The 13,188-nt window shown below is 37.9% G+C and overlaps 1 protein-coding gene across 7 annotated transcripts in view; it reads left to right on the plus strand.

Moving 5' to 3' along the window:
* FBXW11 (F-box and WD repeat domain containing 11) overlaps positions 1-13,188 on the plus strand; it is a 78,255-nt gene that overhangs the window by 38,457 nt on the left and 26,610 nt on the right. For all 7 annotated transcript variants that reach the window (XR_012675881.1, XM_075164078.1, XM_075164077.1 and 4 more), the window contains 4 exons: positions 762-824; positions 1,937-2,162; positions 11,993-12,179; positions 13,004-13,094. Coding sequence is in view for 6 of the 7 variants with exons in the window: in XM_075164077.1 (XP_075020178.1) it covers positions 762-824; positions 1,937-2,162; positions 11,993-12,179; positions 13,004-13,094 (567 nt within the window). In the remaining variant the exon portion in view is untranslated. The remainder of the gene's footprint in view (positions 1-761; positions 825-1,936; positions 2,163-11,992; positions 12,180-13,003; positions 13,095-13,188) is intronic.

The raw sequence follows: 13,188 nt of genomic DNA on the forward strand, positions 1-13,188 counted from the left end.
GGTATGGACAGCAAAAGGGAGCAGATAATTAAAAAATAAAAAGGGGAAGAAATGAGTGAAAGATTTTGAAAAACTGAGGTAAGCTCTAAAAGAAATGTTTGCAGCTGAATGTTTATAGAAATTCTTACATCTCATTCTCAAACAAAAGGGAAGAAAACAGTAGGGAGGAACAGTTAGGATGTGGGGAGAGCACTGTAATTAAGTCAGGGTGAAGAAAGATGGTGACTGCCAAGGGTTATAGGACACAGACTGTGGCAGTGGATTACAGACACGTTCTGCAGAGATCAGTCCCTCTTCCTTGTGGTAAGCTAGAGCTGGGAAAAAAATTCATATTCTGTTACATGTAAGTAGAGTATAGTGAATTTTTTTTTTTTATTCCCCCAACTAGACATATGCAATTTAACTTTGGCAGAAAGTGCTACTTGATTACTTTGACAGGTTTAATTACTTTGGCTTGAGTAGGATGAAAGTGAATTTATTTCCCAGTGAGAAAAGCGTTGAAAGGCTGCATGAAAACCTGTCAAAGGAAATTGAAGAGGGGTTGGGGAGTTATCTTTACAGTAAATGGAATTGATAAACATGTCAGTTAAAAGGGGAATTTTTTTATAATACCCAGGTTTTGTGGCCAGAAATCTTTGATAATTCCGTTCACTGGGAAAATGAATTTTATCTGTTCAATTGATTTGCTTTTTTGTAATGCTTGTAGAGCAAGGAATTGCCATAGAATAAAAAATTGAAGTCATAATTCTTTCTTTTCCTAGAACACGTCAGTAATGGAGGATCAGAATGAAGATGAGTCTCCAAAGAAAAATACCGTATGGCAGGTGGGACTAACATTCACGTAGAAAGAGAGTTGGCATGTTTTTATATGTTCCTGCTTTTGAGAAACTTCCAAATCTTGTGTCTGTGTAATCATCCTTGTATGTAGTTGACTGTATCATCCTAAAATTAGCTCAGCCTTCAAGTGAAGGATGACGCTGGTGAATAATACTTGAGAAATTACTAGATCTTCTCAGGTTTTGTAGTTCGTGCTGACCTCGAAAGGACAATTCTGCGTCAAAGGATACTTGGGAATACAGTTCAACCTTTCTGAGCATGTGACTGTCATTTAAAAGGAAAAATTCAACACCTTCACATGGCAAGGAGTTGCAACCAATTTGCTTTGAAGAAGTTTAGGAATATTTCAGAAAGCTGACAGTTGTTCCCCAGCAGCCCTCTTGGTCTCCTGAAGGGCTCAGAAGAGCCTGGAATCAATCTTTGGTTTTGTTTACTAATTAGCAACAAGTCCTGGGGTGTTCTTCTTGTAGCATCCTTATTTGTAGCTAAAGCTCCCAGGATTTTAATGATGTTTTTATGTGGATGTCCCAAACATTGACATGAGCTGTTTTTCAAAAACAAAACAAGCCCTTGACATCGTGTAATTCTCAGTTTTCATTTATGCACAAGCAGTTCAACACTAACATGAGGGTCTTGAATTTTTGTTTTAATTAGGGTATTAATACCCAACTTTGATACGTCTCTAAATGTGTATTATTTTAACTGCTGGAACCCGTGTAAATCATTTGTGGAGGCAGACTGCAGTATGCAGTAGAGGCAAATGGCAATATGCAGCAGAAATCACTGGTTTAATCTGGAAAAGTTTGTTCTAAGAAGAATTAAGTTCCGTGCTGTTTAAATGGTAAGAGGTGTAAGGGAATTGAAGACTTTCAGTGTAAGAAGTAACTTATAATTATGAGCAAGGTCCTTTCATTCATCTTTATCTATAAAAGATGAAATTTATATGGTGTAACTGATAGCTTTAAGAATGTATTTTAAAATTTAATTCTGTTGATTATTTCTTTGCATCATCTCACATTTTCTTCCTTGAGAGAGATCTTATAAAGCTGTTCCTGTTCTTGCTTATATTTAAATACTGATACTCCTTTTCTAAAAACAGATAAGTAATGGAACTTCATCTGTGATTGTCTCAAGAAAAAGACCATCAGAAGGAAACTACGAAAAGGAAAAAGACTTGTGTATTAAATATTTTGACCAGTGGTCTGAATCAGATCAAGTTGAATTTGTGGAACACCTTATTTCACGAATGTGTCACTATCAGCATGGACATATTAACTCTTACTTGAAGCCCATGTTACAACGGGACTTCATCACTGCGTTACCAGGTAAATTATTATTTATTTTACAAGAGGTGTGTTTATAAATACTTTTTTTTGTTTAATACTTAGGGAGTATGCAAACTTTTCGGAACATCCTCCAGATTTAGATTGTCTCGTATAAATAAAGTGATGCTTCCCAGTCAAAAGAAGTGCAGGAGGGTAGCTGAAGTCGTTCACTTCTGTGATTAATTGAATTGGCCACTGGATGCCAGTGTTGTTCCATGTAAAAGTAGTTGTGAGTAGCATATCCTGAAGAATAGTTTGTGTTTAAATTGGAACTGAGTTGTTGTAAAAGTTGTATCTCTGCAAGCTCTGGTCTAAGTTCCTTTTTCATACAAACCCCATATGTGTAGAAAATACTGTAGAGGTGGTGTCATTTGTGAAGTCTTTATTACATTTTAGCTTTGTTCTAAGTTTCCCAAATCTTAAATAAAAAGCTACCTGCTTAGATGGGTGAATCTAGTTTGCCTGGTCTTGTTGCTGACTCAAGAGCAAAAGCACTTGTGGATGTTTATTGTATAGTCCAGCCATGATTCCTTCCTTCAGTTGCTCAGAACCTCAGAAGAAGTTCTGAGCACGGTCGGTGTAAACCTGTATCAATAGTTCGAATATGAAATCTGTTCTTACACTTGCTGTATGCATTTCTTCAAAAAAAATACGGAGCAGTCATAACTAGGTATATAGAATCTTTAGCTTTCAATCTCCTGGTAAGTTGTATATATTTTTCCATTAATTTCTGGAAGGAATTGTATCCCTGGATTTTTGCTGCTGGGGAGAATGATTCATTTGATTCTTTGAAAGGTAAATATGTGTACATTGCTTCCAGAGTGGGAAATAAGCATGAAATAATTGGTCAGAATGTTCTGTTTACCACTGGCAGTATAATAGCACGGATTCATACTTGCAGTGAGTGAGTAGTCTCTGGATGTTATCCCAAGAATTGCAAGACATGACAGTGAGTGCTGAGGGCGGATGAGGAGGTGATACAAATCATAAAGGGGATTGGAAACTGGTATTTTTCTGAGCACAGGGACCACTGAAGTAAAGTTTCTTTAAAGGTTGGTTGTACTACAAGCTCTGAAGCTTTTGTAGCCATTGGTGTGCTTAGGTGGTCTCGTGTGTATGGGCTTTCCTGGTGTCTGGGACAGAATGCTGCTTGCATGTTATGGGTTTCTGTTCTCTGTAGTGCTGCTATATTTTCACAAAACCTGGAGGAATTCAGCTTTTGGAGGTGATGGGGGGATTTTGGCTCATCTGGTTGAAAGGAACTTCTTAGTAGTTGGAGGGGAATGAAGAACGTGGGGTAGGACACAGGAAGTGATACAGAATCTCGTATGTGCTCTATTTTCTTAAAAAAAAAAAACAGGCTTAAAAATGAGAAAGAGGGCTATGAAAGGGAGGGAGTGTTCCTTTCCCCCACACCTCAGTTTCACGGAAGTTATTTTATAGAAGACTTAGCTTGCCTGGCCACACACATAAAAATGTACTCCTCATTTTGACTGCAGAGCTGTCTCCTTTAGTTAGTGTGGATGTTTCTTCCAGCTTGTTTTCAAAATACTGAATTTTGATTTCTCTAGGGAGTGTCTGGGATTAACTAAAAAATGAAGTGAAATAGATAGTCATGGTCATCATGTGCAAGTATGAGCTTCAATTATAGTTTTATTTTGTTTGCTTTTATTTTATACTTCAGGGCTGATATCATGGAGATAGACAACTCTTCCACATCATATATCTATTCCTAAGAAATTTGTGGGAGCTGCATAAGCTGACGCTTATTTACACCACATTTGTATATATAAATACATATTTATATTTACAACTTATGTTGCTTTTGAAGATGTAAATACTGGGAACTGTTCCCATACTCAGCCTTTCTTAAAGGTAATGTGGTGTTTGAAGAACGCCTGTATAAATTTACCCAAGAACTTCAATTCGAGTTGATTGAAATCAATCCCGTGTTGGACTAACATCACATTAAAAGAGAACAGTAAAGTACTGCCTTTTAAAAGATAGTTTCACTTGTCTTAAAGAAGTAAAATTCCTTTGTTTTAAATGGAAATAATTCTGCTTGCTACTGTTCCTCCTGATTTTACACCTGTGAGAATGCGGGAAAAATGGAAGAAGTTTGTTGTATCTGGCTTCTCTTCGCTTCAGTGAAAAAAAAGTGATAATTCTGGTGTGCTTTTCTGTAAGTGGTGGCAGAATGTTTAGTCTGCAGGGTCTGTTCTTACAAGTTGGGCTGTGGTTGGGCTCTTTCCTTTACTGGAGATCACCGTTGTGGCGTACGACTAGCTGCATCAGCTATAGCTGTATGGCGTATAACTGTATCAGCTATTGCAAGTCCCATTGATCAAGTGGCTCAGAAGCCTGTACTCACTGTTTTTCGACATCTGCCAACAGTGTTTCCTCTAGCATGTCAAAAACAACTCTCAAAAGACAGTGGTCTATAGTGGGCAGTATAATTGCAAGAATAACTTATGTCAGCTCTGTGCTTTTGTTTCTCTTAATCATCTTTAAGATGTTAATATTACTTGCACGGTCTCATCCATATTGTGCCCTTTCCTTAAATAAATTACAACTTTGACCCTTGAGCACTACCTTGTCACCCTTGATTAGCAAAGAAAGTCCCTTCCATATCTGTTTTGTGTGTTACAAGTGTAAGAGAATCGTACGCTGTGTCAGGCAAGTAAAACCCTGCCAGGCTTCTTTTGAAATTTGTTTCTAAAATAATAAAAGCCTGTACAGTTGCATGATCTAAGTGAATGCTTTGTATCTAATGTTAGTCAGTTTTATAGAGTTGACATCCCACATTTGGGTTCAATTTTCATACAAAGTGATATTTACACATTGAGCTTTGAAATCCCTGTGGATTTTAATTGTTTTAATTTATTATTGAAATTCAACCAAACCTTCATCTGGTACCTATAATCAACAACAGCTGTAATTTTTCACCATTTTCTATAAAACTGCAAAAGCTCTTGTAGAAGCATAAGAGTTGGGAGTAATGTTTTTCTTTGAAAAGTGTACCAGTAAATGCTAGATTCATTTTACTAAATAAAATTGATAGGTTTTAATACCTATTTCAGAAACTGTTTATAAAACTAAATGCTCACTGTCTTTTAATGTAAAAAAGGTATATGCAGCTACTTCAGGCCTTCATATGTCTTAAACTTAGTCCTGCATGTTGTCTAAAATAATTATAGTGAGCCTGTCTAAGAATCTGTGCTTTGGACCTGTTCCTACTATGTTAATTAGGGTAAATATTTTACTTGACATCTTTTTTTAATGTGAACAATTTAAATCTGTGCACTTCTGCAAGCAGTAAAAATCTTAAGAACAGACTTGATGGCAAAGCAAAGCATTTTGTATTTGTGCTCAGTATGCAACTTTCAAGGCTCAATTCATAGAAGATTGCCATATTTTAACATCAGAAAACACTTGGGTTTCTGACTTTTAAAAATCTGTTTTTAACTGTGACCAGTGTTATACAGAATTATAAAAATTATGCATCTTAGTAAAGGGCTTCTGCCTAGTAATTCACAGCTGATCCTTAGAACTCAGTGAAATATGGCTTCATAATGAAGAGGTGGTATGTGTTGAGGGTACTGTCCCAGATTGATGTGCATACATGTGTATGTTATCGCTGTTGTGGAGATGTGGTAGCTGATTGCAGTTAGCTTTTATTGAAAACCTTATTTAGTTCAATTAAACATTAATGAGCATTTGGTACTAGGATTACATCACAAGCAAGAGTCTGAAAAAGCCTTGGGTTAATGAAATGCATAAAAACAAGCTGAGCACTTGTCATTTGGTTTTTGTCTCTCCAAACACTTGGTCTGATAGGCAGATCCTTCTGCAGATAGGCACTCAAGTCTAAATCTTCTCGAGAACATTCCTAACCTGTAGAAAACAAAAGTCACCTTAGGAAGGAAGATTTTCCTTGTACTTTGAGTTTATTTGGAGATCTACACTCTTTAGGAGCCGTTTTCTAGCCCTATCTCTAAATGCTTGCTGTGTATGTTACAGCGAAATGGCTTTTTTAAAAATTGGATTTTGAGAAGGACCTGGGTCTTAGCCTGATACTTCTGAGTTCTGCACATGCCACAGAAGGACACCAAACACATTGTAATACCCAGTCCTGTTTGCACTCTGGAGCATAGTCTGTCGCACCATTTACCGAAGTGGAGGAGAGGCTTTGATTCGGGATGCTGGGGCCAGCTCTCCGGTGGCATGATGAGTTTTGTACCTCTCTTTGTCTCAGGAGACGGCATTAATGACTCCTGGTGCCTCAGCAGCGGTTTGCCAGCTCTTCACCTCTGCTTCAAATCGTCTTGTCAGCAGCCAGACATGGCAATGTTGATCCCTCCAAGAAAGGCTTAGCTTTTGGGTGAATTGTTGGTGGTACCTTCGTCGTTCAGGTCGCATTTCCAGACTTGAAGCATGAGAGGTGGCTTTGGATCCAGATTTTCGCAACTGTTTTTCAGAGGATGGATATTGCTCTTTCAAATGCAGTTATGTGAAAGACTGAACAATTGCAAAATGTTCCTGCTTTGTCATGTATAATTTTTCTTAATCGGTTCTATGCAACAATTTAATCTGGAGAACTATCTTTTTGAAAAATAGTGTTTCACAAGGAAAAGAAAACTAAAAGCAATTGAACATGATGAGTTGATGAATACGCACATTGTATTACTCAGACATCACATTCATTTCTAAATAGGAAATCATAAAACCATGGACATCAACAATCCTATGTTTACCTCGTGCTAAAAGGCGAAAGGATAGAAAGCAAGCCCTGGTGTGTGCTGTCTGCATCCTGACTGTGATCCAAATACTTTTTTTATGGTCTCAAAATTGTAATCTGAATCAAATTCTTCTGAAACTACTTAAATGACATGTACATTCTTACTCACACAAAGGATTTAAAATACAACATATGGATTTCTAATAATGGAATATGCTCTGTGCTGCATATGAAACTCCTAAAGTGTTTGTACTTGATTCAAAAACACTTGCCTGCTATTGAAAAACAAGTGATGCAGTAGTCCTAACTCTGAAAGGCATTTCAATTCCACTCTCAAGCTGACCTGGTCAGTGCCTTCTGAAAGATAATACAGGTATGCTAGAATAGCGGGGAAAAAACCAAAAACACCACCAACAAAAAAACTACAGAACCATGTGCTTGTTGAGTTCAAAGGATGCTTTGCGGTGTAGCCTTTTTATTAGGTTGGTTATTGATAACTTTACAGCTCCTCTGAGTTCTCATCTCTCTTTCGGGGGAGGATAATTATTTAGTTTGTTGCCAGGAGATGGCAGTAACAGATAAACTTCTAAAATATTTTTGTGTGCATGAACATCATTTGAACATCTTCTATTTGTCTGTCGCTTTCTCCCTTGGGAATTGTTCATTTCACATCTGACGTGTTCATGATCTTTGCGTTTCAAAAATTGCTCAAAACTGTAAGCAAAGTGTTAGTAATATATGCAAGTGCCAGCGTGGCTGCTTTGTTCCATAACCATTCTTTAAGTACGTGGTTGAAATAAGTGCAGAGTATGGTTCGCTTAAATGCTTTAGTCAAGTACTACTAGGTTTCCCCTTCTAAGAACATTAGTTTACATATGTGATGGTTGTTTTACTAAGTTATGCCAATTAAGCAAAATTATACTTCTCGACTTCAGAATGAGAAAAGCATCCAGTAGATGGGTATCTGTTCAGCATGGATCCTGCCGTCCCATCTTTACGACTACTAGAGATAAATAGCGGTGTTTTGACCAAAATGTGCCTGCTAAGGACAGCTGTACAGCTGGTTTATTTGATGAACTTTGCATCATTCATTTGCTCATTCACCTGCAATCTTTCAGGTGCATGAGTAAAGAATTTCACACCTTAAAAGTGCAGACATTGAAAGATTTGCCTGTCATCAGTGTATCTTGTGCTACTGGCTTTTTTGGAACCCAGACATAGCTGGAGTGTGGTTTTCTTTTAACAAAGAGGAATTAAGGTCATCTGAAAAGGTTAGTTTGATGTGTGCCTCTGCTCTTCTGCCGTGCCACTGCTGATTTTGCTTTCACGCAAAAAGGGCAGGACAGCATCCTTGTATCTCTGGGAGAGCTGGAAGCCAAAAGTTGGTGCTTTTGTCATTCTGCCACATTTTGCAGAAATACTGTTGCCATCAGAGCATCTGCATCTCTCTAATAATTTCTGGGTCTGCCGGTTTAACTGTAACCTACTTCTGTGTTCACTCTTAGTTTCTTCTAACTTCTTGCAAACTTGGCAATCATTCATTTTTCTATTTAATTAGTGAACTTGAAACATAGTAGCCTGATACTGGTTGAACTGAATTATCATTTCTGTCATTTCTTAGCACTACAGTCTCTTTTATTACCCATTGATTTGACTAAATATCCTTGTGTGAGGTGAATATTAATACACCTTTAGCCTTGAACTACGGTACACGTGCTGGGAGGATAGTGAACGCACTAACTTACTACTCTGGAGAGGGAGGGGAGGGTGATTTAAGCTCAGATGTTGTATAATGGCTATTGAAAGAAAAATGGTGCAGTGAAATGGGAGCCTTAAACACCTTTTAGACAGGAACCTCAGTATACTGCTCTACTAATATGGAGTTTGCAATTATGGTGGTTAACTGCCATATCCTCTGCACTGTTTACTTTGGGAACTACAATGCTTTATGTCGAAAATTCTTCCTCTTCAAAATGTAATGTGCTGTGTGCTGGGGAAAATACGTAGAGGACTATGTTGTGTGATTGCAGCATTACAGATGTACCAGACAGTCAGTTGCTCTGTATAGGTTGATTTTAGGTTGTTGAACACGACTACTTTGTACTGAAGTCTAAAATAACCATTAGATCTCTTTCCACTAAAACACAATGTGTGCCCTGTTGATCATACCCGTAACCTTTGTAATCAGAGAAACGCTTACTCAGCAGACCCCTTTGTTTTCTTTATTTTTATCTAGCTGTGTCCTCCGCTTTGCACAATGAATTAGCTTGTCGTCTTGATACCCAAGGATTCATGATTTTAAGCCAACTCTTGAAAATGACCTTGCAATGATTATATTTTCCAGAAAAACCTTGAGAGCTGTTTCAAATTACATAACATCACAGTAAGATAAATATATCCTAAGTAAACAGTGTTTAGAATCTCAAAGTTGTTATTTACTAGAAAGATTGGGATATGGCAGACTGGAAGACCACTTTTACAACGTATTTAAATGCCCTGGTATTTTCTTCAAAGTGATGAAGAAGGAGACGGTGCAGCTTAAAACTGCTCTGAGACGTGGTATTGTTAGGAGAGGATTTGCTGGTTTGGAAGTGGTTAGGTTTGAGATCCACCAGTTATTTGGACCTTGTTACGTTTCAGTTATTTGAATCTGTTGTTATGACTGGTATTGAAAAATTTGTATAAACCCCATTTACATTGTAGGAGCTTTCACCATTCTTTAAAGCCTTTTTATAGTTCTCTACATTAAGTAGAAGAAATGAACAAATGCTCTTCAACTACCTGCACTGGTTTCTCCTTTCTATTGCTGTTCCTTTTTATGAAGGCCATGCCAAATTTAGCATGCAGTGGAGGACTACATGAACACAATTTCTTAATTCTTTAAAAAATTAACAGTAGTTTCTTTGATTTTCCAGGACTATTTGAAGCCTAAAGTAGGCTGTCATGAGATAAAGTGGAAAATTAAAAAGGTCGTCATCTCCTAGCTTGAAAGATGTTTTTCATGCTTGGCCAACTGGCATATGTTATTCATGAAAATGAAGTTATTCTAGATCTCTGATTTAGTGGAGTTTTTTGGGAAAGCAAAATTACAGGTCCTTTGAAATAAGTAACAGACTTACCAGTGATTTTTTGTGGGACCAATGACACTGTAGTTGGAATATGAACAAGAAAAGTTTGATTGCTATTTTAAATTTAGTGCAAGTATATTATCGAAGTGGTTTCTATGTATGTACCTTTAGTCAACTACAATCAATTTTTTAAATCTAACACCCTCAGCAGGAGAGAAGATCTAGGCAAAGACCAGATGCATGCAGCCTTCCACCTGTTTTATGTCTTGATAGATCTGTGGTGGCAGCTTCCTGTATTAATCATTTTTATTGATGCGCTTATTCTTTCTATCAGCTTCAGCTTAAGTACCTAGTGCTTTTGCATAAGTATTAACTGATATTTATGAAATAATATATCGCAGCACATTGCCTTACACAGACCTGGATCAATGGGCAGGACCCCAATTCTGGTATATTTGACCTTCTGCTGGCGAGTTGAGTGCATTGAATATGTAAATCTAGCGCTACTATGAAATAAAAGGATCACAGGGGTTAATAAGCTGCTTCTGGTAGCTGGGATCTTCATGATGAAAGTCAGTGTTTCCCCAGTCCACTAATAACTATTGCTTGTTGACCAACATACCTTATGCTGCAGGTGCAGTTAGAGCAGGAGAGTCGCCCAGGTAGATGTTGTTTTTAGGATGTCTAAGTACTGCCAAAGGGCTTTCATTTGGAGTAACGTTGTTTTACTTGGGAATTTTCTTGTTGGTACGTTGCTGAACTTGTTCTTTGACCCAGTAAAGCTAGCGTCATCAAATCAGCAGTACGCAAACTCACGCATCGCTCCGTTGCCATAGAAGGTAGCGTGCCCCGAGGGTGGGAGAGCAGCAGATGCAGGAAAGATGCTAGGATAATATCTGTTCATATGACTATTGTAAATACATTGGGAAATCTTTGTGCAGCTAAACTAAATTTACTTTGCACTGGAATTTACGGTGCAGAAGCTGAGCTGTTCCCTCATTATTTGAGAGTTACTTGACACCTGCTGATCCTGAGGTTTCTTAGCTGATTCTCGTTCTAGAAACAATTGCATCCATTGGCCCCAAAATAAATACTCTATTGAAAGTTACAGTCTGATATACTCAACTTGAAGTTGTTTCAAAAAACTTGTCCATCTTGAATTTTTCTCTAGCTAACAAGAAGCCTCAAAACCCCTAGCTTCTGGTAAAAGTAATTCAGTAATAATTTCTTTAAGTATGGAGACTAGTGACAGTAAACCATGAATGGGGATAACTGCCTTAGATGTTAAAGCACCATTTGCAATTAACGAATTATTGTCGAACTCATTCTCATCGATTTCCCCTTCCCACACCAGGCTGCAGGGCATGGTGTCTCTGGCATATGCTCTGCCACCAGAGCCCTGAACAAAATTCAGGAGAGGACTTGGCACCTGCAGGTTACAGAAAGAGCTTAAAGAGAAGAGATGTCCTTGCATTTGATGCAAGAAAGTTTTTTCAGAACCTTTGCTCATGCTTCTACTGGATATGTCTGCACTTGTTCCTGTGGAGTCCTGTCTTCTGCTGAGTTGAATTATCTATTGTTTTATGTAAGGGAATAGTAAAAGAATCAATATTTTAATTTTTTATTACTGCTGCTTGGTAAAGCACCTGCTTGAAGATGATCATCTTTTTGGATCATGTAGCCCAGTGCATTATGTGCTCAAAAAGTCCAGGATTCTGTGCCCAGAAGAAGCAAAATACTTTCTGCTGCTTGCATACTATGCTGAATTTTGATTTGCGCTCGCTCTGTGGAAATCGGACAGTCCAGTAGGCAGACTGTACTAGAAAAGGAGTAGAGAGTTAGAGGTATTTTGGTGTACCTGTTTGGATTGATTTGTAACTGGTGCTTCTATGTATGATAATTTAATTATCACATTGCTCCAGTGCCTTAAAGCTATGTTGGCTTTCTCTGAATGTATTGCAAAAACTTGTTTAGTAGTTTACTGTGAAGTGATTGACGTTTTGATTGCCTTTATTTCTTTATAGAACAAGGCTTAGATCACATAGCAGAAAACATCCTTTCCTATCTTGATGCCAGATCACTCTGTGCAGCAGAGCTGGTATGTAAGGAATGGCAGAGAGTCATCTCTGAGGGAATGCTATGGAAAAAATTGATTGAAAGAATGGTACGCACAGATCCGCTGTGGAAGGGACTGTCAGAAAGAAGGGGTTGGTAAGTATCTTGACAATAACTAAATTCACTTTTTACAGTGTTCTCCTTCACAAATTTCCCTGATTGTGAGCTCTGCCGAAAAGTAAGTTTATAGTAAATTGGTATCACTGAGATCCTTATCTCTGCCGTGGACTAGTGGGGGTAGCTGCGGCGAAAGCTGTCAGCTCCCGTTTCTACTTTGGCTTTGTCCCCTGTCCTTTTGTGCACCAGTGTCTTCAACACTTGCTTTCTTGCGGTAAGTCTGTCTGCAAATTTGTAATTTCTGTTTCGCAGGGAGAACTAACATGTAGAATCAGCTCACAAAAACATGTTTTGCAGGGCTTTTTCTTGAGTGAAGTATTTCCAATTAAACTTTTTTTTTTTTTGCTTAAAAGGTAAAATAGCTGCTTGGGCTGCAGAAGCCTCTTTCGGAGAGAAACCATTTATGTTTATGGCAATGGAATTTTTCTGTCCTTTACGAGTATCTGAAGAGACGAGGTGTTCTGCTTTAGAAACCTGCTTTTCTGTGCTCTCTAGTGGTGTGCCTAAGAAAATGCAAGGCGTGTTGTAAAGAGCAAGAGGATGACACCCTGCTGGCTAAAAGCCTTATGAAGCAGTGAACCCTAATTTGGAAAACCATAAGGAAAATACCTCTTATCTTTTTAGTCTTGGACATTTTAAATACAGCTGTCAAATTGTAAAGTCACAAGGGTTATAACGGCAATGCTAAAAATTCTTACAAGTATTCTGTGAGAATATGTCGTAAGTTCTGTGCAGATTTTGAATTCCTTTAAAGTTTGGGTTCTTTGTGGTAAATTGAAAAATATCTTTCTGGTTCTTTCTAGGGATCAGTACCTGTTTAAAAACAGACCAACAGATGGCCCCCCAAATTCATTTTACAGGTCCTTATACCCAAAGATAATACAGGATATAGAGGTACGTTTTCTGATATATAATATCTGCAGGAGAAATAATGTTGCATATTGTTAGTGTTTCAAAGATGGTGCATGTTGGAGCAACGAAGCATATC

This window comes from Calonectris borealis, chromosome 15 (genome assembly GCF_964195595.1).
Source record: "Calonectris borealis chromosome 15, bCalBor7.hap1.2, whole genome shotgun sequence".
NCBI classification, from domain to species: domain Eukaryota; kingdom Metazoa; phylum Chordata; class Aves; order Procellariiformes; family Procellariidae; genus Calonectris; species Calonectris borealis.